At 36.5% G+C, this 27,585-nt stretch overlaps 1 protein-coding gene across 3 annotated transcripts in view; it reads right to left on the bottom strand.

The window, feature by feature from the left end:
* The window catches only part of LOC128243076 (zinc finger protein ZFPM1-like), a 46,034-nt gene extending 19,477 nt beyond the window's left edge, over positions 1-26,557 (bottom strand). Inside the window, exon 1 of one of the 3 annotated variants that reach the window (XM_052960583.1) lies at positions 26,238-26,557. In XM_052960583.1, the coding sequence (XP_052816543.1) occupies positions 26,238-26,277 (40 nt within the window). In that variant the 5' untranslated portion in view covers positions 26,278-26,557. Of the gene's footprint in view, positions 1-2,297; positions 2,386-25,774; positions 25,929-26,237 lie in introns of those variants that run through there. The other 2 variants (XM_052960585.1, XM_052960584.1) reach the window with 2 other exon arrangements.
* Between the last annotated feature and the right edge of the window lie 1,028 nt (positions 26,558-27,585).

Genomic DNA, 27,585 nt, shown 5'->3' with positions numbered 1-27,585 from the left:
TTTCGGATTCAATTTGATCTTGTGGTAAAACACAATTACAAACTTATCTTAGGCAAAATAATGAGTGAAAAAAGATTGATTAGGCAACTTGACCCCTTGAATAGAAAATTATGTTATCATTATAATATGTGACAACACATGACAAAAGGTAATCATCTGAAAATCCAGCCCTTAGTTTCATTTATGTTCAAGATATACAGATAAGCAAAACATTTTTAAATTAGATTTAAAATACATGAAATAAATCAAGATATTTGAAACTGAGATTAGGCAGTAAAGTAGCCAGGTCCAGTGCTCAAAACAGATTTAAAATGTATGCAAATCTTAGGAAAACAGCGGATATTAATAGAAAATTATGATGTTATCAAGATGAAGCAGCCCGCTGCTATCTCACTCTCAGATACCTCTATTACAATACCATATTGTGCTTGCATAGTTAGCATATTCTAAGCTTCTCCACTGTGATATTGCTATACAGTAAAAAACAGAACTTAAAATATGTAGAATACAATGCAGCATTCAATGATTCATGCGGCTGTACCCTCTCCTCCACCCCATTGGTATGCGGTACTCAGGAGCATTTTTTGTACATGTCCCACTCACTACTCAGGAAAGTGACAATACAACATTAAATGATTCATGAGTGCTCTACCCTCCCACCCCCTTCGTAAAGTTCGTATGTGGTATTAGGGGCATTCTAGGTATATATCCTACATAGGAATGTGGATAATAATGTGGTAATACAAATGAAGATACAAGCAAAATAAACAATAAAAGTACCTTCACCATAGTGATAACTAACGACCAAAGGAAATGGCAAATAATAAAGTAAGGGGCGTAACTTCTCTGGGATTTTAAACCAAAGGGAGATCATAAGAGTGGGTTATATGGTTATGGTAAATTATCCAAGAAAAACTTATACTATTTTTTGAAAAAAAAACACGATATTTTTCATTTTCTTATATACATTGTTTAGCTTTTTTGAGTGGTTTTGTTCTAAATGTTATATCACATACTTTTGTTTTGTAACCAAAACGTTTGCCTCTATCACAAATACTTTACCCCGTCATCCGAATTTAACATTATAGGACATTAATAGGAGCTATTAAATTGGTGTTTTATTCACAGACTGAGTCGGACATTTTTTTATGTCAGCCAGTCTTGTTGAGAATGATTAATTACTATGAACTTAGAAGTTTCGATTTCGTGGGTCAAATTAAGATTTATGAATATACATTCAAATTGAGATAATGCCAAAATCTGTATGAATACGGCATTTAACATTTGTAAAAAATCATCCACGATTTCAATTACAGAAATGCCGTATCATGTTCATCATGACTTCCATTGTATCAATACATATAAAGCCATTGAATCAGTATTCTTTTAGCAATATCAAGCGTAATAAGAATGAAAATGGACGCGAAAATAGCTGTAAATGACATGGAAATTAAATCCATTATTTAATTGTCATATTTATAAAAGACCCTTCATATTGTATTTGTGTAATATACCTTCTTCAAATTACCCACAGATAAGCGATAGGCATCTTCAACTAAAGGTATTGAAACCGTTTAAAGTGTTATGTCGAAATTGTCACTCCATGCCCTTCATTAAAAATTAAAATTTATTTCATATTTTCTTATCGCGTACCTAAATCGAAAATCTGCCATCATGTTTCTGAAGAAATTAAGAATGATATGAAAGATTCCAAAAAGGATACGAAATTAGCGTCACTGTTTGAAAGAACCGACTTTGCCCAAAATGAGCTAGATTGTTCTTATCTAATCTTTGCCAGGCAGAGTCGGTCCCGTTATCTTGAGGTTTATCAGCAAATTGCCCAGATCACTTAGAGGTGTCCATTTTCCACGGCTTATGAACAGCGAAAACAAGGCGTTTTTGATAATAAAACATAAGAATCTACCCATGGGAGATTAGGTTTGAGGCCCGGCTGAACGGATAATGAAAGCGACACTCGCGTCGATTTTCTTAATCACAGACCATCAGCTGATACTAATTTAATGCATGTATGTATATTCAATTTTCGTTTGGAAATTATAAAAGTATTATTTATTTTTAAATGAAAATACATCGACACTTCAGTTTAAAAAAAAAAATACGAAAATAATGGCGTATAGCGAGCATGAAAATAATTACGATAATCTTGATCCTAAATATTACGACAGTAACTGATCACTTATACTACAAAAATATTTAAAATAAAGACAGCCAGGTATAACACAGCCAGCGCTATCATATAAAAGATAAAATTGAACAAAAAGAAGAAAAAAACTTACAATTAGATTTAGGTCCAACTAACAACATTTCTTAACAAACAAATACTCTCATGTCTATCGCGATGAAGGTACCTTCGGAATATTAAACACCCACTCCGCAGAAAACTGTCAAAAAATCAGAGAAAATTGTTAGAACCCAGCATGAACGGCCTGGCCTCAATCTACATCAGCTAATAAGCCTTATCGGCGTTTCCTATCGGGTCTATCACAACAGTTAGGAGATCAGTAACATTGTTCTACCCTTATCTCTACAGTGCATGTTCAAGATAAGACGAGTTGGGTGTAACCTTGGTCGGATACATCATGACGAGGACACAGTAGGTGAATACATATGATACATAATTTCATTTTTTGTTTTCCCTGAAGCTGTTGTAAAACATAATAGCTGACAGGTCGGCTAAAATAACGACCTTTCAGACAGGTAAGTCCGTCTGTAGAATAAGATAAGACTCCCAATTGATGAAACCGAGAGAAATGCTGTTCATTCCGCCGTGATAAAATGCTGCAGTGAATTATTTAAGAAAGACATATGATAATAATTCTGATTGTATCTATACATTTTGCATGCTGATTGAAAACAGTAGCATGTGCATGCACGAGGAATCACGTTTTCGATTCAAGCCAGTTGCATGGCTTTGATTTATCCGTGTTTGGCTTTAGACATTTGTTTAAGCTTCACTCTAACAAATTTAACGTTTTGACACCTTTTTTTACTATCTTGGAACGAGCTAGTGTTTGCGAAAATGCATGAAAAACATTGACATAAGACTGCTGACAGATCGCAGGTTTTCATATTTATGTTAAAAAAAATGATGGTTTATGCATTTTTCTTAAAGCGTTGGTAACGCTTATAGCCATAAAACATCAATATCCGAACGTGAATATGAAAACTGCGGCATGCTCTTTTGTCAGCAGTTTTATATCACTGGTTCCCAGACATTTACCCCAAAATTGGTTCATTCAAGACCAAAATAAATAAATAAAAGTTGTCAAAAAAATTAATCTGTGAGAGCGCAACTTTAAGGCGTCGTTTCCAGAAAGTCGTAGAACGTTGCTTTTTGGGAAAATCCTATTCTTGCATATAAAGCATTGCCGCTTGTATAACTGCTGCAGGTTTGAAATATAAACACATTTCTTCGTTTCATTTACGAATATGATGCCATGCGTAGGAACATTCCAAAAGGAAACGTCAGTGTCGGGAACGTCGCCCGCTCGCGAACGTCGCCCGGTTGTGAACTTTCGACGGCGGCCTAAACATCGGATGTTCGCCGGTGGTTCCTTGCCTACAGTTGAGCATAAGATTAGAATGTTTGTCAATTTCTGATAAAGAACATTGCCATGTTTGATAACACTATCTGAATTTTTCGTCCTTATCGAAATTTCAAAATTGTTTAGCGATTTCCAAACAATGATAATGCGGGAATTTGAGTTCAAACGCCGAAATATCGCAAAAGATAAGAAAGCCACATCACCATAATATGTTGATGCTTAATTCAAATACTTATCGATTAAGTATTTTAAGTGCATATTTAATGGAATGATTATCTTGCAGCAGTATTGAAGCGAATAAATAAATAAAAAACAGTGGTTTAATCATACAGAATTTAGAACAGACGTTATCTGAAGCGCCAATTTAATTAAGTCATTTGAAATCAAAGCGAATTGGTTGCAACTAAAAACACTGATCGACATGCAATTTTCACATCGAATTGAAAATATCCGATTTGTGATTTACTTTTGACATACTAGCGTGATAAAAGCGTGTACAAAATCTATGTCACCTCTATGAATAACTAACTTTTTCAGCATCGCTTCTTTATGCAACAGGGAGATGAAATCAGAAAAACTGATGAAATCTTTAAAACTTCATTATTAAAGAGTCGGGCTTCATCGGTTCTAGGCTTCTGGCCACTTTGAAGTGGCAATCACGAGAATCTATCTAGAATTGAACATTTATGGAAGCGAGTGAATCATGAAGCTATCTGGCGACACTATCTACCTACGAGGCGACCATATCACCATCATCACTCTGAACCACAGCCCACAAAGCCCAGAAGCCTTTGAAAAACATTAATTTAGATTTAATCTGTCCAATGGATTGAACAGAAATGCGATGTTTGATACGCCAATAATCATTAGACGGCTGGAAGGCGCACAACTACCAACCTCACTTTCCACATAGTCACTGTAATCCTTTTTCGCAATGCACTGCTCTGATGGCTATCATACCTGACTGTACATTTATTGAGTCGAGAAACAAATAAGGAAATGCTGTGGCGTCTTGTTATGTCATGGCGTTACTGCTTGCACTTTTTATTCGCATGGGAAATGGGAATTCTACTGACGTCGTACGGCGCCAGGCACTATTAAGGGCGTCGTATGGCGTCAGGTATAATCTGGAACGTCGTATGGCGCTAGGCACTATCTGTGACGTCGTTTGGCGCAAGGCACAATCTGGGACGTCGTATGGCGCTAGGCACTATCTGGGACGTCGTATTGCACCAGGCACTATTTGGGACGTCGTATTGCACCAGGCTCTATATGTGACGTCGTACGGCGCCAGTCAGTTTTTTGGGAGGTTTCACTGCCTTTTCGATTATCGTCGGCACAAATTGAACACGTGCCCAATTAATGCTATGACTTAATATATTAGTACTGGGCGTTGACATAAGTATGCATGGTTACGGATGACGCACAAGTAGAAAATGCTTCTTACGTATTTAATTGCATTAAACAGTGTACACTTTTTGTCAAATTACCACGTCCTAAAACTTGTAGATCCTAAGTGGTCAAATGGCCAGGAATCGAACAAAACAGCGGATAGACGAAACTCAGGTGCTCTAAGCTTTGAGCAGCCAACCTTTATAACTTCATAATACAAACGGTGTGATAAAGAATCTAAAAATGACAACTTGTAGGTTGGAATTTTGTTATCAAACTAATAATTATATCAATGATGTAAAACTCTTGATTATTGAGACGTGTTTTATTTGTATACATGTACGTATATATTTCAAAGATTTTATTCTTAAGAAAAGAGAAAAAGATAAAGCTGAGGACAGAAAAATATATTGTTTTGACATGTGTTCACAATACTTCTAAAAGGCATTTTAAATCAGACTCAGATGCTTCGATGTTTATGTTTATTGTAAAGACGAAGTGAAGATTGAGTTGACGATGGCGGATGTAACTTAAGATAAAAGAACAAGGAAGAGGTTTTGAAGTTTGCACATACACACCATTTTCTTAAACTTAATAACATAATAAGATATTTTTCTGGTATCGTTGTAACGGAAATTAAAACGGAACGGTAATTTTCAATTGCAAAGTAACGATAAAATCTTAAAATGCGAAACGGAAACGTTTTTTATCAGCAGAAAATAAAATGCACTTTATATGAACATGCATGTTGACTTGAACAATAAGATATTGAGATATAATTTCAAACCGGATAAAAAATGAAAAAGACTTGGACTGGTTTTAAAACTTAATGCTATCCGCCCGATAAGGCTTATCAGTATTTATATCTAAACACTGAACATGCCTACATATTTTTGTATTGTTAATGCATAATAAGCCAAATCGAAAACATTGGGTGAAACTAGAAACATTGTAAGTTATTATTATCTATTACATTCAAGGAGTCGGCATGTGTGAAATGGGTAAGACTTACTGCTTATTAATACTCTTATCTTGATCAAAATGAAAAGACCCTTCAAACTTGGTGACAATTTTCAGAGGATATGTTCATATTTTAATGAATGTTATATCAGCGTTAGCGATCTGACACCGACTTCTTAGATGGTCTACTAGGTTTCTCCAAGCTATAAGAGCAATTATATCCTTATATCATAAAATCCTCATATAATCTATGTTATCAGGAATCTTTAATGTGGAGATAAAATTCAGATTACGCGAAATACGGGTAAACCCATCTCGACCCGTCAGTAATACCCGACATTTATCATCGTCAACAAGGCGACACCCCAAGCTTCAGACGCTCATGCTAAATTTCACCAAATTTGGAGTTAAATATCCAAAAAACAAGAGTTAATGATTGAATTTAGTCAAATTAGCATGCCTATATATTTTGCAATCATAGTTTCGTATATATATTGATGCGAAATTCTCAAGTAAGAGAGCAGACAAAGGAAAATTGTTAAAAAAAATCAAAGAACTCTGGAATTAATATTGGGATCTAGTTGTTGATCAAATTTAGTCGATATATTAGTCAGATTATTATTAAAAAGTGTGACCAAGTTTGGTAAAGCTTGGGTAAGAATATTTTTTTAATTAAGAGAACGAACAGGAATTGGGCAGTAGTTGAAATGAGACAATGTTTTAATTCACCGTCATGTGTTAGAAAATATAAGAGCTTGAATACTTGTAGCTCAAATTAAATAACTTCCTGATGAGATACGGACTTCATGAATTTCTTAATGACTGTCATAAGCTTACACAACCTATTTCTACCAAACATGACCAAGAAGAAATGAGGAGAAATCAGTTGATCTCTTTCGTTTTAACGTTTCAAAAACCATTTTAATATCGATACTGATCAACTCATCCTTATTTTATTACAGCCTTTGGGAAAAATGTCATAACTTTAGTTTTAATTTGATTAGGAAATATCTTCCCACCCTCTTTCATCAATATACCTAAATAGATGACGTCAGAACACAACGCACCGATATGTTACGGTTCCCCATTGGCTAAAACGATAACTGAGATACTAGTAATATAATCCAGCCCTTAGATTATCAATTAAAAGTTGATATATTGCTAAATACACCAAAGCGATTTTGTAATTGAAAATCGAAGTGAGATTGGAAGCTTTTATAATTATTGCCAATACAATTTCAGAGTCATACTACAGAAACCAGATAGCTTTGTCGTTAAACCGAGATGACATCAAAATGAACATGTGCAGCAATAGACACGATTTGACATTAGTCTGGAGTTAGATTCCAAAATCTGATACTACTTGTCGAAAACCGTTTTCACTTTTACCGATAAAAAGAATCATTCTAATATCTCCTCTTTATAACCATTAAACAATCACAATCAACTCACAATACACTGTATCACCAAATCTTCTTGTGCCGGGAACCAAGTGATACTAACCCTCTGTCTCCCTGAAATCTTGTCATCAGGAATAAGACATTAACTAAATACAGTCATTGTTGATCACTGATGTCCTCTTTTTGTGATTTAGCTTTGCTCTAATCGTTTTACACTGTCAGTTGTCATAACGTACAAATTGAATAGAAAAATAGGTGTTGTCTATGTTCAAATTAATAATAAATGAAGATTGTAGATATCACCGAAGACGAAGAAACCTTACATGTATGCATTTGTGGACGACACAAACTCATTCAGACGCTATATAAATTATGTGTACCGTATTGGAGAAAGTTTTCTTTGTTTTCGTCTATACATTGAAGATCCTCTCTTACTCCCAAATAAGATGTACCACAATAAATACATTTTTTTAATTAACCGTAAAGGGTGAACAAATATTAAAAAAACAATGGTTTGAATAAAGGATACCGTGTTCATTTTGAAGGAAAGGTGAAAAACACGGTATTTTTACCCCATGAGACGATAGTTGAACTCTGTCAATCTTTTAGGACCCATCAGTTAATTAATATGTGTGCGTTTTAAGCTATTAAATACACGGTTACAATCTTGGTATCAGTAATTAATAATTTCCACAAATGCATTATTTGTAAGAAGTCAGTAATGGTTTATCACTTACAGCTTATGTTTGTTATACATGTGTATGTACTGATTTTAATTACGAGTATCACTTTAACTCCAATACGGTAACCAAGTAGGCGGGGCTTAACCACGCAATAAACGCGGATAAACTACCGCCATATTCACTTATACGCTCGCTACTTTTTGAACGCTGTCCTTGACAATGCGCTTAGGTGAATTTTCCACGATATCTTAGATATAAATAACCAGTACCAGTGACGATATTTTGATAGTCGTGTTAAGTTTTGTCGTCTAGCAGGGTTGGTTTAGCAGGGAGGTGGGGGAGGGGGGGGGGGGTGCTGGGGTTCAAGATTTGGTGTAAGAGAGGATACACTTTGGGAGCGCAACTAAGAAAGTATGGCCCTTCCCAAGAAATTCGAACAATACATAGTTATAATACATTGATTGGGGTTTGATGTCGCTGTCATGGAAAGACATTTTAGTGTAAAAAAGAGCATTATTTTCAATGACATTTTGTTTCCAGGATATGGACATAAAAAAGAATACTTGAATATTTTTTGAGGAGGTCCGCGCCTGGTGCGCTCCGTCTTAATCCGTCAGTGGTCTGTTTCTTGTTGTGAGTTTGTTTGGCCTTTCTCATTGTGTTTTTGAACAGGAGCTATGTTTAAGTGTATGCGATAATGGGCGTGTACCTGTATAATCCATTGTCTTATTAATTACGAGTGATGCTCTGTCGCATGTCATTGTGGGTGTCAGGCGTACGAGTGTCTGTTGTAATAAATTCAGTGCATCATGCCAGTGCAGTAAGTTAAAGCATCATTTCTATAATTTCCTTCAGAGTTGATTAATGCTCGATATCAAAGTACCGACAAGGTCCTGATAACAGTCATAATCCCCAACCTTACGCTCGTAACATTTGCATATCAGCCTGTGGTTAGAACAGTGGCGGCCTGGCATCGCATGCCAAACGCGGCTGCAGCCAGCCACTGATGTATTTCATATGGCACCATAAAACGTGTCAGAATTTGACAATGAAATCTATAAAGCCGGTGATAAGAATAATACCCCAAATCTCATTATTAATATCAGCACTTATTATGGCCACATGACGTGTTTTGTATTTCGTGGACCAAGTTGCCCGTGCCGTGATAACGGTGCTCCCAGATCGGGCCGCCAGAATCCTCTTCCTTTTGCGACGGCGATAAATAGAGATATGGTAGAAAATAATGAAAACGCTCCAAATAAAACCGTCACTTTATCACATTTCTGTCCTATCTTGGTTTTCTGACTAAAATTCCCATTTATCTCGGATTATCAGCCTAGCCCAAAATTGAGGAAATGGCAAAACCGAGCAGCCTTTCCGGGAATATTGATCATATTTGGCACCATATCGGCTCTGATTATCAGTCCAAATGCAGATTGGTCTCCCCAAGTCTCTAATTACGTATGATGGTGTCCGGGTGATAAGCCCGGGGCGATATCGTTGGCTTCTATCGCGCCCATATCCACAAGAACATCTTGGTTAATGGATTAATTTAAGCGAATTCTATCAGAAAGCAAGACTTCGTAATCAGCTATCGGGCTCGTTCATAAAGAATCGGAATATAGGATGCGATGTTATCGTGCCTACAGAAATGGGTAGGCCTGGGCTGAAGAAGATAAGCACACGACACTGCCACTAAATCACGTCCATAGATAATTACAATTTGCAAATTGCATTTTGTCTATGGCCAGAAAATTCATCATGCGATAAGGGCACTGTGGAAGCATTGTTCTTTGACAGTTCCGAGAAGCAGAGGCTTATCTCAGAAATGATAGGAAATCTTGCTTGTTTTTAAACAGATCCGCCCTTACCGATTATTCTTGTTTACCGCAGTGTTAAGCGAGCACGATCGGGGTTTCATTTTCACCGATGTCTATCGAGAAATACTAAATATAAAGCCCGCAGACATTTTTTTTCCAAAACAATATCTCAGATGCATCAGGTTTTCGTTGCAGTTTTGAATCAGAATAATAAACAATAGCTTGCGTGTCAAGTTGTTAAGTGTTGCAGGTATTTTCATTCGGCTCGCAACAATGATTGAAATTCTTTTCAAATTTTATGAACTCTTACAATTGGCGGAATATCATACTTTGCACACAATGTTTCACGTATGATATAGATGATGAATCTCACTCTTGCAAGTCATTCCGCCGGGCTATCGACAGCGCTCCCCACCGTAAACCAATGAACCACAAATCAAATGCACATTAAACCTATGTTACTTGCCAGTAAAACAGTTTCTACGAGTATAATGTGCAATGTGATGACATTGCATGTTGCTGTGTATTTCTACTTATCATTTGCAGTTATCGGCGGGGCTTATCAGTAAAATATCGCTGGAATCCAGGGCGTTATTGGGACGAAGGTTTGAATCCCTGGTGGAGCGATAAATACATCAATACGAAAAGAGATTCCACACCATTATTCTGATAAAAAAATGTTATTCGGCTTATCGTGTTTTTGCAAGATGAAAATGAAATAGATATTTACTAAAGATACGGGATGTCTAACCAAGATTCGTCTGATAGTCGGTTGATGGATGGATCAAATATTTCCGTAATACATATTTCATGATATGCAACAGACAAATTATGGATCGCCTATTACTATATCACAACATTTGTCAGTTGGTTTTGGCTTATTGACGTTGATGATGTAAAGAGAATTTGAACTGTACAGTACATAAATACATACACCGCGCTCGCGCCACGTGCGCACACGTACGCACGCATGCACGCAGCATGCACACACACGAACACACACACACACATATATATATATATATATATATATATATATATATATATATATATATATATATATATATATATATATATATATATGTGTGTGTGTGTGTGTGTGTGTGTAATATGTATACATATGTATACAGACAAACGGCAAGACACTCAGGCTGTTATTATATATATTATGGGACGTGTCTCCTTCTTAGCTGTCCCTCTCTATATATATTATATATACCAGAAGAAAAAAGAAGCCGTATATTATGACGAAAATTGTCTCAAATAATTTCAAATCGTTTAATGATAACGCGTTGTTGGCCCATAAATGTTACTGTGATACAGGTTGGTACTTACTCATGCTTGTGACAATTTTCAATGAAATGCTCTTTATAAAAAGATGTTTTTCCATGGGTAATCTAGGGCCTGTCACATACCACTGAAGTACCTTGGCGGGACTTAACCGGGGCACACAATTAACAACAGCGAAAAAATCGGCGGAGCTCCGTCCAGATACCTATTGAAAAATCACAACTCGCCCTAGCAATACTGATATAGTACCGGCGTAAGCGCCCATGTCCTACCGAAACACCCCTTTTCTGGCACCGATGTTATACCGAAGCGCATCTGTTGTTCTACCGATGTGCCAACGCTGACCTGAGCTATAGGGGACTTTTACAGTTGCGCTTCCATTGTACTATCGATGTACGATATAAGTACGGTAACATATCGGTGAGAACGGTAGTACATCGTTAGTACATCGGCAGGACTACAGTATCACATCTGTACCAGTACGGTACAATCGTAACAACTCGGTCATCTCCGGCAAGCTTCGAGATAGACTGTTGGATGCTGGCCGAGGTGTTCCGATTGCAGTACGGTGCACATTGTGGCCACCGTAGGCGCCGATCCACTAGGGGACCCTACCGGTGCTCTATCGACATAAACACAGCCATTCCGGAGGATTTGCATTAAAATAGCATCGGCCGAAGACGGTGTACATTTTTTTTCAAAAATGTCTGCCGTTGCGCTGCCAGGTGTGACCACTCTCGTTCACCAGAGTGATGATGCTATGCGTATCTCGATCGAACCTATGAAAATGGGTGTGACAGACCCTTTAAGAATCGGTAGCATGTGTTTGTGTCGGTAGAGCACCGGTCGGACCCTGTTATGGATCGGCGGCTCTCCGGTGACCTCAATGTGCACAGTGCCTTTACTCCGCTTGTATAGTTGCCTTAATATAGAGCGTTTTGTTCGTGTATTCATAAAACGAACAAATATGTACCATGATAGTGGCATGGGTGCCCTTTACCTTAATTAAGTCATAGTCATAGTCAAGTTTTTTTCCCTTTTTTGACTTAGGGCTATTCCATATATAACCCTCGGGGGAAGGCACTTTTATATTATGCCATCCCCCTACAGGACCAAATTAACCCTTTTGGAGTTCACATTAGTGACAAAAACACACACACCAATATACTTTTTAAATAATTGCCCCCCCCCCCCGGGTTATATGTTTTACTGAAATAGCCCTTAAAACATTTGATGTGTTGATGTTGCTTTGTGCATAAATGTATGAGTATCAGTGCCTAATAGGGTCATGACGTCAGATCCTCGAAAACATGGTAACTGATTGTAAGAGGAAATTAGGATGATAAAAAACTCAGACATTTTGAAAATCATTTTAATTACAACATGTATTTATAGTAATTGTTTCAATTCCCCTTTTGAAAAAAGAAGATAACATCACTTAATTGGTCTGTAATCTTTGATTTTCCGAAAAATAGCGGATATTAAGAGAACAAGAAAGATGAAATCGTTCGATTTTAGAGTTTGAAAAGGATATTGAGAAGGACGTAAATGATGACTGTGAAGATATGTCACAGTTAACGGAATTGGCCTTATTTAAAAAAAACCCACACACATCTAAGGCCATAATTGATAAAAGTTAGTTTGGCCTCTCCCGACCCCCTATTGGAGAGAAGTTGATTTGGCGTTACCCGCCGCCCCCCTCGCCTCCCCGCCCCTAGGTGTGGTGCCACGGTCCTTATTTCGTTTTAACTGTAAGGAAAACGAATATTAATCCGATACATAAAAAATAAATAACAAATACCGAAGAAGCTTCAAAATCGGGTCGCGGGTGTGTTTGGCCAAACACACTGTTTATATAGCATGGCCTTAGGCGTGTTAATTGTTTTGGATGGATATATTTGATTAATAAGTTATACATTTTAATTCATCTATAGAGTTACAAAATTTAGTATTTCGACGTTTTTGTTAAATGGGATGGCAGAGTGTTTGAAATTTTCAATACATTTGCATAGTTAAATCAGCAATCAGCTGTTATGTTATAAACTAGGTCCGTTTCACTTCAGTGTCAAAAAACTGAATTCTGAAATGTTAATGGTCAAACAAAGTCCAGCTGAAAGTACACAATTAAATTATTGACGACACAATTTAAGACTTCAAACAAATGCATTGTCGACTTTTTTCCGAGTATAAGAACACTTTTTTCACCTCCTCTGACCGAAACTTTTCAATTTGGTAGCATTGCTAAATTAAAAAAAAGCTGGGCCAGTTGACACAATGTCATTTCGAACACTAAGCCGGTTACTGTTTGTTAAAGCTGAACTCTCACAGATTGAACGTTTTGACAACTTTTTAATTTCATGTTTTGGAACGAGCAGATTTTTGCGAAAATGCATGGAAACCAGTTATATAAGACTGCTTACAAAAATTAGATTGCAGATTTTTATATTCAAGTTCAAAAATTGATGTTTTAAGCATTTTTTTTAAACCGTTAGTAACGGTTTAATCCATATAACATTAATTTTCGAACGGAAATATGAATATCTGCGATCTGATTTATTTGTCAGCAATCTTTTATCACTGGTTTGCAGATATTTACGCAAAAATTTGCTCTTTCCAAGACAAAATAAAAAAGTTGTCAAAACGGTTAATCTGTGAGAGTGCAGCTTTAATGTGCATTATCGAATTTAAGTGGTCGCACAGCTGCGCATGGCCTGGCCACGTTTTAATTGACAATTGCATATAAACAAACACTGATCTACACGAAAAGTGTTTTTTTCCAGAGACTTATAAGCATATAACCTAACCAATATCTCCCCAGTTCAGTTGTAGGTTACTTTAATATAATGCTTTTAACAGCAGTTAGTGGTCAGCATTATATTTTGCCCAACTGAAAAGCCTGAATTTCCTATTTTTTTAAAACATTTATTTCAATAATTCAGCAGTCAGCTCTTATTAAATTTAATCAGGTGAAGCGGTAGACATAAACAATGGCTGATCCAGTTTGTAGGTAGTTTACGCAAAATAATGTAGACCACTAAAACACATAAAAATTGTTAGTATGTACTTACACAAAATAAATGGTAATGCGACTGTGTCGCTTCACACCATCCATTTTAAGTGCATACTAAGAATCATTAGCCATTACTTAAGGGGTCAATGTCATTTTAGGAAAAGAGCTAACTTGCAATGATGAACGATTTGAAAACTGATAATAACTTTACCCTTTGTTGAGATAACGTTTAATCAGCTTGATCTAAAGTAGATATCATCAAATACAAGTATTTACAATATTCAATGTAATGTTTTATTTTCAACGAGATCCTATCTTTTGAGGACTTCGAGTAACAGTACCAAAACACGATTGTCAGCCATTTCAGGCCACTTACCCAAAAGTAAGTAGATCACTAACCATCAAAGTGTATTCAACTTTTCAGTTCGGTTGTTTTTAAAGGGGAACAATATAGGTTGATGCCAAATTAAAAAAAATATTAGCGAAATTATTTTTGACACTCTTACCCAAATTCAATACATACACATGTACATACACATGTATAACACACATAAATTTTAGTGATAAACCTTTAACTACTTCCTTAATAATGCATTCATGGAACATATTAATTACTGAAAACAAGATTGCAACCGTGTATTTTTTACTGAGCTGAAAACACAAAAATATTAAATGATTGGTGAGTACTAAAATATTTACTGCGATCTACTATCGTTTCATAAGGTAGAAATACCGTGTTTCCTGCACTTTTATTTCAAATTAAACTCGATATCCTTCATAATTACCATTTATTTCGACATTTATTCAACCTTTTTGGTATATTAAAACAATTGTATTAATTGTGTTCAATCTTATTTGGAAGTAAGCAGGCATCTTCAACTGCAGAATTTATGGCCACGTAGCCATTAATGGAGTACCGCTTTTCATTGTTCATTTGTTGTTTATTTTATTTGCTTATATTTACTGTATTGTATGCATGACTTTTCATACTTCTTTTTGTTTAAATAAAAAGGTAAAAAAGTAAAGTTAATAAAAAAAAAAATCTGAACACAAATCATGTTTTGTAATAGTTGAAGCCCGGAATTATAGCAGTGCCGGGTGGATGTGGTGGTTTTGTCTTTGCGCCAAAATGCCAGGGAATGGGCCTTACCTGGGTTGCAGGGGCATTCGGGTGGTTACAATTGAGTGGTGCATTACATGAATGGCGACAACATAATATTGGAACCAAAATAGGTAGGCATTGCTATGTTTTAAAAAATAGAATATAAGTGTTTAAGTTTTTTTAGAGTATACACGATGCATATGCAAACTTATGAATTGCCCCAACCAATGACATAAAAGATTTAAAAGAATTCCAAAGATCTGATTGGTCGATATCGCTTCTGCTTTAAATGAACAACGCTTATCAAATTGATTCTTTCATAGGCTTGAGACTCACTATTTTCAAATATTTTGTTTGATGTTTTATGGAAGTGAAAGTAGTAATTTACAGATTAAGATAAAGCTTCAGATATAGAGATGTCGCCTAAAATCCTGGTTGATTTTTGATAAAATGAAGTCTCCTAATTTGGTCCCATTTTGCAACATCACTGTATTTATCAGCGGCTGTGGTAATGAACGTTGAAACGATGTTCAAATCTTTCCTACCAACAGACGGAGCTGATTTTAATCGCATGTTTAATCATTAACAAATGGTGAGAAATTGTAATAATTTCAATACAAATATGTGCGTTGTACAAGGTCTGAACCATCATAGTGAGCATACAATTTATCTCAAAGTCACACTCTTATTCAAAATCAATACAAACACATGTATAACGAACATCAATTTTGACTGATAAACCCTGAACTACTTACTAAATAATGCATAATGCATGAAAATACTAGTTTGATACTGATAACAAGATTGTAACCGTGTATTTGATGGCAGACAGCGCAAACATATTAAATGATTGGTGAATGCCAAAAGATTTACTGTGGTCTACTATAGTCTCATAAGGTAGAAATACCGTGTTTTATGCTCATTTCGTTCAAATTAAACCCGGTATCCCTCATAAGAACCATTGTTTTCGACATTTATTCATCCTTTTTGGAATTTCAAAACAATTGTATTAATTATGGTAAATCTGATTTTGGAGTAGAAAGCTAGAGGACACTGGTAATATCAGATATTTTCCTGTCATTATTATTGTTATTACAAGATGGCCGCTCAGTGGTCGCCAACGCTCGTCTTTTTTTCTCTCAGTAGAACAAGGGGCGTAACACAACTATTATAAAATCCAGAGTTATGGACCTCGCTACATTTGCGAATTGCTAGTTGCAACAAGAATATGAATGCACGAACGTTTTCATTAGTTAGTGCTGACTCTTTACATAGCGATGCCAATGACGGCACCAGGGTTGACAATAACTCTACATTTTTTGTTACAAAACAGACCACCTAAAATTATCTCTTTTTTTTAATTTAATAATTTTTTTATTGCATGAGAACACATTTCACAATGACAATATCAATGCAAATTTCAACACAATATTAAGACCGACATTATAAAATCCAGCATGCAAAGGGATTGGACCACGAGTAATGCCAACACCAGTTACAGCCTTCTCCAGTAAAATTATGTCATGATTGTCTTCGAAAATTCAAAACAATATGTATGAAAAGAGTAGCTTTGAAGTGTATTATATTAAAGGTATGAAAACCTGTGGAAGAAGAAACAGTAAAAGGCGGCGAATGGACTTGAGTACTCATTTGCATATCTGATGCACTAAATGTTTATCTGGCAGCGCATATTTCTCATAGTTCAGTTGCATAAATGGCCAACATTTAAGAAAACCCAAAAAGGCACCAGACCTACATCAGAATGCGTTCCCCCACCCTATATCTTATCTAAGGGATGATAAGCCCAGATACAGTCACACGGTGCTCCAATCAAAGAGCCCGGGCTCTTTGGGTTATCTTAGCTATCTGGCTTGTTTATGGATATATCTTTGGGTGTATGGATGCCCAGGAATGCTTATGGCAGACCCGTGCTCGCATCTTGTGGAAATCACTTGACAGAGATAACGCCTAGATATGACTTAAATCTGTCACGCTGATCAGTCCACTTTCATATACATATATGGAAACTCGTTTTCAAAAATAAGGCTTAGCTATACCTTAAAGTATCCCCCCCCCATCCCCCGCCCCCACTCCCCCAGCCCCTCGAACCAACACCTTCTCAATTATTTTCCGGATTTCTTCATTCCAAATGATCCTGTTTGTTTACACATACTGATTCGCCTTAAGAAATTCGAGAAGCTTTTTAATCTTGCTTACCAAAACGGGACGGGTAGGATCGGAGGGGGATGGCCCGGGGTCGGAGGGGGATGGGATCAAAGGGGGAAGGGGTCGGGTTCAACTCGAAACACTATTACCTTACATATATACAGTATATCATCTCTATTATACCATTAAAACTAACACCGCAAAGCACAAACTATACAAATGAAACTCTCGTGGAAACAGCGATTTAAAACACGCATGGAGCGACGAAAGAAGTGTTTCTAAGTACTCAAAGGTCAATCAAAACACTCGACAATTAGGTATGACAGGAAAACACTAGCACACACTTGCAAACAATAACCGTTAGGTCAAACATTGTTAATCTGTGATACCATCAATACCCTCCTGATCACATCAATAGCGGTGTACATCCATGTATGTTTGTCATTAAAGCATATGTCACAGGGTGAGAAGCCAGACCGGGGCTTGAACCCGGGACCCCTCGCTATCAGGGCATGTGCTCTACAGACTGTGCTACTGGAGCACTTTTGGTGGTGTTAGTAGTTTATACTCCGGGTCCCGGCGTGAGCACATTGAAGGGTCCCAGAGTGACAGTTCAACCACCGCACACCTATCCTGGGCAGAACCAGTACTAGGTGCCTTCACCTCTGCAAGGAACTGACAACTTCTGTACATACCAGGGGCAGTGGTACAGTGCGTAGAAAGGATTTCATAACCAATCACAACAGAAGTGACCTGGTCCGCCCGGGAATCGAACCCGAATTGTCCGATTCAGAGCCCAACGCTCTACCGATTGAGCTAACCGGGCAGACTGGAGCTCTTTTACACCTTCTCAACACCTAAATAGGTAACGATACAGCGACACCTATAATTCACGTTGAGTTGAAACATTGAACAACTTTAACACAGTTATAAAACTGCAATGTGGACATAACATGGAACACAAATCACTCCCGTTCTTCATGATGACATCAGTAATGGATAACATCTCTGAATGTCCGATATTAAAGCATGTACGGGCTATTTACCACTACACGTTGAAGATCAAACATGATTAACCAGCTCCGGAAAATTACAGAACTGAAAAGTGGGAATTACATGGAACACAAATATGCACCCAGACCCATGATAGCATCATTTATGGATTACATTCCTAAATATCCTTAAAAGTTAAAACATACGAGACCAATAAACGTTGAAGTTGAAAGATTAAACATTCTTCAACAATAATGAGAAAGTAGAAATTACATGAAACAATAATGATCCCGACCCTCCTGATAGCATCAATATATAAGATTACATCTCTTAATATCCGGCTTTTGAACAATGGCCAGTGACCGGTGAACGTGGCCAGCGTCGTCAACTATCTTCAGTGACCATCTTGGCCCTGTCACAAATGCTTATCATTCCGATAAGCCAAAGATACGCCCGGGTAGCTTGGAGGCCCGGTTAGCTAAGAGGCCCGGGTAGCTTGGAGGCCCGGGTAGCTAAAAGCCCGGTTACGTAGGAGGCCCGGGTAGCTAGGATGCCTGGGTGGCTAAAAGGCCGGGGTAGGTAGGAGGTCAGGGTAGCTTGGAGGCCAGGGTGGCTTAGAGGCCCGGGTAGGTAGGAGGCCAGGGTAGCTAAGAGGCCAGGGTATGTAGGAGACCCGGGTAGTTAGGAGGTCAGGGTAGCTATGGGGCCAGGGTGGCTAAGAGGTTCGGGTAGGTAGGAGACCCGGGTAGCTTGGTGGCCCGGTTAGCTAGGAGGCCCGGGTAGCTAGGAGGCCAGAGTGGCTAAGAGGCCCGGGAAGCTTGGAGGCCCGGGTAGCTAGGAGTTCGGGTAGCTTGGAGGCCCGGGTAGCTTGGAGGCCCAATTAGCTAGGAGGCCCGGGTAGCTAGGAAGCCCGGTTGGCTAGGAGGCCTGGGTAGCTAGGAGGCCCGGAAAGCTTGGAGACCCGGAAAGCTTGGAGACCCGGGAAGGTAGAAGGCAGTGGAAGCTAGGCTCCTAGCTATCCGGGCCTCCTTGTTACCTGGGCATCCGAGCTACTCATGCCTTCTGGCTACCCGGGCCTTCTAACTACCCGGGCCTCCTAGCTGCCCGGATCTCCTGGGTACCTGGGCCTCTTAGCTTCCAAGGCCTAGCTATCCCCGAATATCTAGGAGGTCCGGGTAGCTAGGAGGCCCAGGCAGACTGAAGGCATACGTAGCTTAAATGGAGGCGCGGATAGCTAAGAGGCTCGGGTAGCCTGGCGGCTCGGGTAGCTTGGAGACCAGCTTTACTAGACAGCCAACTATACAATACTAAACTGTATAATTACATGTTTGCTTTTTCAAGAACCTTATATGTAATATTTTTGTTATTATTTCCTTAAATTAAATGTTGTTAGCTACTTAACACCATTTAAACGAAAAATCTGTAGAAAATATCAATGACTTTTTTGATATAGTTTATTTCATTTTTAGATACAATTTTACATAATTATCCATTTGTATGGAAACAACAATTATTATATTACGGGTTTACTAAAAAACGGAATAGAAATCTACATGTAAACGATTTCATGGAAAATGTATTGAACACGTGCTAGGGTACACGTGGGTGAACATGTACATGTGTCTTCAGTTTCGTACATTGAAAAAATAATTGTTTTTGAAATAAAACACTAGACTACATATTAAACTGACTTTATGCAAATACCTTAACAGCTGTAAGAAAGTATTGATATACAATATTGAGATATCTGATAAAAGATAGAACCTGAGATATAGCAACTGTATAAACTGTATACAAATGAGCGAGTGCCATGTTTATAAAACAAAAACTTGAAAACGAGTTGCTTTCGATGATTTATAATCTCCAAATGGTTTGTTGCAAAAGTGTTTTACCCACAAGATAACGCCTATCAGACCTACTGAAGGTTTAAAACAGCTATTGTGAGAATTGTTTTGTAAAATTTATTTCAAATACAGTATACATTTGTATTATATATAGATATTGAGTGCCTTAAGGGTGACAGTGCATATTTCCAACCTAAGGTGAATACTGTCGACAGAGGAGAACATGATTATTATAAAAAATATTTATACCAAACAAAATCTCACATGACGTCAGAGGGAAACAGTAACACAGAGGATGATAGTGTCGGGTGATTGTCGAAACTATATTGCCCTGGCGATTTAACTATATGTTATATAGCAGTGAGGCAAATATGTTATATAGCAGTGAGGCAAAATAAATATCAAATAAAACATAGCCCACATATTGTTTACTTCAATCGAAATAGAGTAAGCTGTCTACTGTCATGTTCAAAGACTATTGACCTCCGGGATGCGATAGAACTGTTCCCCACTGTCATACACTAGGACTAAAGCCAAATGCCATGCACTAAGACTGTCCCCGACTGTTATGCTCTAGGGCTGATTCCGAATGACATGTACTAGGACTGTTGCCGACTAGAACTATCGAATAAACATTTTTTTGTGAATAATAATAATTATTTACTTGTTCCGATGCTTTTATCCGAAAGAAAAAGATATAGATGAATATATGAATTAACTATAATTTTGAAGTGAGGGGCGTTAAAACTAAAAGTCACTGTAATCATTTACACAGTATCTATGACAAAACTGGAATTTTGGGTTAGTCACAATCTGATAAGGTCTCCTATCAGACTGTATCTATCAGCGTATCCTGGGCACCGGGCGCCGGGATTTAGCGACACACACCACAAGTGTAAGTGTATATCGAGGTATCCGGGTACCGGGAATGAGCATATTTGTTAACAGGCCTCCAACACTGACCTACAACGTGTAATACTCTATGCGTGTCTGATAAGGTGTTAAGATTCGCTATCACTGTCAAGAGAGAGCCTTGGTCGTCTAAACGTTTGTCTTATCTGTTGTGTAAATACTCATACGAGATATGGGCGATAACTCGAGCAAAACCTATAAAGTCGAGGGCCACATAAAATGATAAAATTTTGTCACATTCTTCGATGATTTATGACATGCCATGAACCTAAAGATAAACAGATTTTCACTTGACCAAATGTGGGCAGAATAAATTTTCTGATTCTGGTCATATAAGGCATGTGATTATCAAATCCCTGATAAGAAAAATACAGTCGACAAACGAAGCCAGTTTTAAATACTGAAATTATCTTCTCGGTATTGTAATTTATCCAGCGCCGATAAATTAATGCTATTCAGTATGCATATATCTTTTAAGAGATAAAAGCGATTTTTGATTACTTATGTTGAAAATATGATATTAAGCGTACACAGACCATAACAACCGGGACAATATGTAAACAGTCGCCGCCTTACATAATAACTTTTGATATAGCAAAACCTTATTTATGGTAAAAACAAATGTCTTAACTTTCATTGCCTGTGTGCAAGCTCAAGTGATCCTTACGTGCTTCTGATCATGTCCCGAGTTTTCGAAATATCATCATCAGTCTTTAACATAGGTTTAAGAACCATATTTTATTCAGACACTTTTTTAAAAGTCTCGTTACTCTTTCAAACGAGAAAACTACTCAATTTATAACGCAATTAAGGTAATGATCTTAGCTTAGGGACTTAAGATATTTCGACAGTGAATACGAACAGTCTCAAGTCTACAGTCTTAAATTCTACAGTCTCAAGTCTACAGTCTCAAGCCTGAATTCAGGCTCGAGACTCAAAATTGCAAATCTTCTTTTCATTGTACTTTTCCTTCTAGAAAAGCACTGATGCTTAACTTTGCTTAGTTATATCACGATTTGAATGTTTTACTATTATTTGCATATATTTTCTTAAAGATGTCAAAAATATGATTTTGTTCCGCAAAAAAGAAGCTTTTATGAGACTAAGTCTTGACTCAGACTTGAGACTGTCTGTCATCATGGCCCCAGACCCATAGGAGACAGTATTAGTCAGAAATGATACATATAATTTTATAGTATATATTACTGATACTGCCACCTTTGGTCAAATCCTGCATATAGGAATAAAATGTTTTTTCGATGATTTCCATTATTATTTCCATGGATTCCAGTCTCCGAGTGAGTCCCTGGGTTGAGTCCGAGGTATTGGGTTTCTACAGATAACGTGAACAAAAGACTTCCCCCATAAAACACCGGCAGTTATCTCACGGCCTAAATTACACATGGATAAGAAACTGGCGATATAAATTATGCTGGATAAGGAGTTGGAGATAGGAAAGTTATGGCAGGGATAAGCCCACAGATATGATATATGACAACCATAAAATTAAGTATCAGGGACAATTACTGCGATAACGTTATCTCAAGATGGATAGCCGCTATACCAAGGGCTCAGACCTCTGATATGTGTTGGACGCTTGCAGAATTGAGAACTATATCTTTGAACGACTTATGATTTAATTACCATAATATTTTCTTTCTCTAATCACTTAAAAGGTATTTTGCATAATTTAAAGATGCACTCTTTTTCTTACTACCATATCAGATCTAGCACAATTAATGATATTGTTTAATATTCAAAACAAGGATGAAAAAATGTCGAAAACAATGGTTCTTATGAAGGAAACCGAGTTTTATTTGCTCATAAAACATGGTATTTCTACCTTATGAGACTATAGTAGCCCACAGTGAATCTTTTAGCATTCACCAATCATTTAATATTTTTGCGCTTTCTGCAATTAATTACACGGTTACAATCTTGTTACATGTGTCAGTAATTATTATTTTCCATAAATGCATTATTTATTTAGTAGTTAAAGGTTCATTCTAAATGATCATTCTAAATTACGACATAGCTCACAGTATGCAATATCAGTTAGATCAGCTCTTATTTATTATGAATGACCTTCGGTTATAATTAGACACAGTTATAAACAAATAGATAGATAGTGATGGATTATCCAATTCCAACGAAACACACGAATGAACACTGGGTCCTTACGCGGACGACACATTGTTCATATTTATTTAATCTGTATTGATTACATAAATTCATCTGTTTTGTTTATATGTATTTACCTGTATTGTTTATATGTATCCACCTGTATTGTTTATATGTATTTACCTCTATTGTTTATATGTATCCACCTGTATTGTTTATATGTATTTACCTGTATTGTTTATATGTATCCACCTGTATTGTTTATATGTATTTACCTCTATTGTTTATATGTATCCACCTGTATTGTTTATATGTATCCACCTGTATTGTTTATATGTATCCACCTGTATTGTTTATATGTATTTACCTCTATTGTTTATATGTATGTACCTGTATTGTTTATATGTATTTACCTGTATTGTTTATATGTATCCACCTCTATTGTTTATATGTATGTACCTGTATTGTTTATATGTATTTACCTCTATTGTTTATATGTATCCACCTGTATTGTTTATATGTATCCACCTGTATTGTTTATATGTATTTACCTCTATTGTTTATATGTATCCACCTGTATTGTTTATATGTATTTACCTGTATTGTTTATATGTATCCACCTGTATTGTTTATATGTATCCACCTGTATTGTTTATATGTATCCACCTGTATTGTTTATATGTATCCACCTGTATTGTTTATATGTATTTACCTCTATTGTTTATATGTATGTACCTGTATTGTTTATATGTATTTACCTGTATTGTTTATATGTATCCACCTCTATTGTTTATATGTATGTACCTGTATTGTTTATATGTATTTACCTCTATTGTTTATATGTATTTACCTCTATTGTTTATATGTATGTACCTGTATTGTTTATATGTATTTACCTCTATTGTTTATATGTATCCACCTGTATTGTTTATATGTATCCACCTGTATTGTTTATATGTATTTACCTCTATTGTTTATATGTATCCACCTGTATTGTTTATATGTATGTACCTGTATTGTTTATATGTATTTACCTCTATTGTTTATATGTATCCACCTGTATTGTTTATATGTATGTACCTGTATTGTTTATATTATTTACCTCTATTGATTATATGTATTCAACTGTATTATGTATATGTTTTCACCTGTATTATTATGACAGACGGTTATCAGTTGAATTAAGATAAACTGTATATACCCATTCTCCTTCATCAGAGGTTTGATTATATTAAATCTAACGCATAGCATCATCGCTCTGGTGTACGAGAATGTATAGAACATTCTCAAATAACTTTCATATTTTGAGATATTTTATCAATTAAACAAACATTAGATATATTCCACGGGCAGTCATATACTTGTAGTTAGTATTTTGTATTATAGCATACAGCACAGGCGTCCGTTTATAGTAAAGGATCAAAGGCTTAACTACATTTATCGTCAATCTGTAGAAACGTCACAAATGTCAACAAGTTAATTGTTTTTAAAATTTAATCAACTTTGTGTTAATCTTAATACAGGCTGTAGTCAACTTTACACAAATATGTAGCAAATTAATGAAAATATTACACTATGATATTTTCAATTTACGATTAAATCGACAAGATTAAAAACGAGTCCAGGATTTTTGAAATTACAGTCATGCATGTCTCTGTAGAACACCAATTGCATGATCTCCATTCTTGCATACACAATAACAGTTCAAAGGCTAGTTCTCTTGGAACAGATAATATTAAGTTCTTGGAATTAGTTCCACGAAATAAGCAATATATACTCGATCAGTGTGCACGCATGATCACATTGGTGAGTAAGGTAAATACAATGACCATAAGATCAGCATAAATAATGGAATTTGGAATTTAAGAAATCAACTACCAACATGTATAATAAACACTAAGTCTAAAAATTGCTAAAATGAGGATAATAATATGCACGCATATTTCTGCAGCACCTAAACCACGGATGTCACAAGTTTAATCTATTTAAAAAGTACGTCTCCAACCCCCCTTTATCTTTATCTTGTACGTGAGATGGAGATTAAGTAAGGTCGGAGACAAGATAACGAGGGTAGAGGACGAACGGGTTATCGCGAGGTCCAGGCTCATATCTCATACCATCTCAGAGAAGACTCCAAATGTTTGTGTGGTCATAGCAACAAAGAATTGTACATATCAACCCCCTCCTGGGATCTTTATTTACTTACGATCTTAATGTTGGATTGTTTTTTAAGCTACTTAGTTCAAAGCCTTTAATGTATACATGGTAAAATATGTGTTAAGAAGTACTTGCTCTTTGTCACTTGTGTTGTCATTTTGATTAAGATCTATTATCATCTTTTGATGTCACCTCAAATATGCATAGAAAACCTTTCTTATGAAATACGATAAATTAAAAAAAAGATTAAATGCTATGAAGAACTGTGCGTAATAATAAGCTGTGACATAATTGTGTTCAAATAGTCAAGTACTATTTCAGAATACTTGTGTGATAGTATATAAACTCTCTTACATACCAAACGACTCTGTCGAAGTATAACTATAAGTCCGTGATTCTGATACTGTAATGTTTTCAATTAAAATGTGATTAAGGAACTATAAATAATATCTACATTAAATGTTATGCTATAAAAGTATAAATATTCAAAGCACAATAGGCTATAAAGCATAACTTTTTAAAACACAATAGGCCATGTAAACCCACACTACAACAAAAAATGCGAATGGAATGAGAGTCAATTTCAGCTCGGAAATGCTACAAATGCCATCGTGATAACATTAGCTGATACGATGGACAATTGCATAAAATAAGTACCACTAACAACTTAACAAGTTACACCCCCCCACACCCACACACACACACAAGCCACTTCTCTCAGCCCCCAGAAATAATAAATCCTTTGAACACCATGGATAAGTATTTCCTATAATAGCATTGTAATCCGTAACAAATTCACTTATTCCACTTATTTCACTTACTTTTTAATGGCTTCGGATTGGATTGCTTCCTTCGGGACATTGTTCGCTTTAGTATCAAGTTAAAATCCCCGGTTCTAGATATCTGACCCGTACTCTATGTGCAGTGACCCCGCTGTGGGTTGCGCCATGACCTCCTGCAATTCCAAAACTAAAACTGAAAGTCGCCGATCAAATTCATCCATTTATGTCCACGATTTGTCGCATATAAGTTTTGTTTTCCAGTTTATTTACATTTTTACATTGTCGAACTCACTTTCAACCGCTATGCTCTCTGTATATGATATGACTACCATGATAATAGTGACAATGGCTCTCACTGAGTGAAGTGTATAACGATCAATACACCACTGAAGTTGAAAATACGCTCGCGTTATCGTCTGCAATTAGAGTTTCAGTTCCCGTGATTGGACGTACAGAGTTTTCAGGTTTTGGCTTATCAAACTTCGCGATTAGATCGTATCTTATCTTAGTAAATAATCTTCGCCATTCATCACGTATTATCATGCTTATCTGAGGTCGCGAGGGTCGGTACGCGACTCCATTATTATGGTCCCCAGTAATGTAATGGGGAAACAATGCTTCAATAATGCCTTCCATAGCATATTAGTTTGATATTAGATGTGATATCAAAATTGTCAACCTTGTTCGTAGATATTACATTTGATATGAGGTGTTGAATTGGAATAATAGCGCGGCTTGTTTAGTGTGGAAATTAGAAATACTCTTGCAATTAAAGCCTACAATTTAACAAATACAATGCCAATTGAGATCGAATTTTGATAGGAAAAAATAATTATTGAAATGATTGACCAGAATATCTGGTGCAAGTAGGGTATTTCATTACAAAATAGGTTCCAATTAGTAAAAGATTGGCACATTTGCACCTGCATGTTCATTTTCGTCGGACGGCAATTTGAATGTTAGCGGACACTTTCCAACCTGATTATCAAAAAATGTCCATTAACGAATCACATTTCACTGACTTTGCATATTTTCACATGTTATATGAAATAATATTGAAGATACGAACACTCTTTCTTGTATGACGCTTCAAATAATGGTCATTATGTATATATATAAAGTTATGCAGACAATAAAAATCACGGTTATAAACTAGAAAACATATTTAACGGTATCGTATAGATTGCCCAGTCGAAGAGTAACTACTCGGTCACCTCCGGTAAACCGCTTGGTCCCAATCATAATGTTGGTAGAAGATAAAAGGTCCGATAGTTTAACTAAGGGAGACAACCGCAATTTTGTTGGCGATTGAGGACCAGCAAATCGATGCTATCTGGAATTCGTATCACCATCTGTTAGCGATTATCAATCCTGATAACTGATTAAT

This window comes from Mya arenaria, chromosome 8 (assembly GCF_026914265.1).
Source record: "Mya arenaria isolate MELC-2E11 chromosome 8, ASM2691426v1".
In the NCBI taxonomy this organism is placed as follows: Eukaryota; Metazoa; Mollusca; class Bivalvia; order Myida; family Myidae; genus Mya; species Mya arenaria.
The sequence above is the reverse complement of the archived record's forward strand: the minus strand, read 5'-3'. Positions and strand labels throughout refer to the sequence as shown.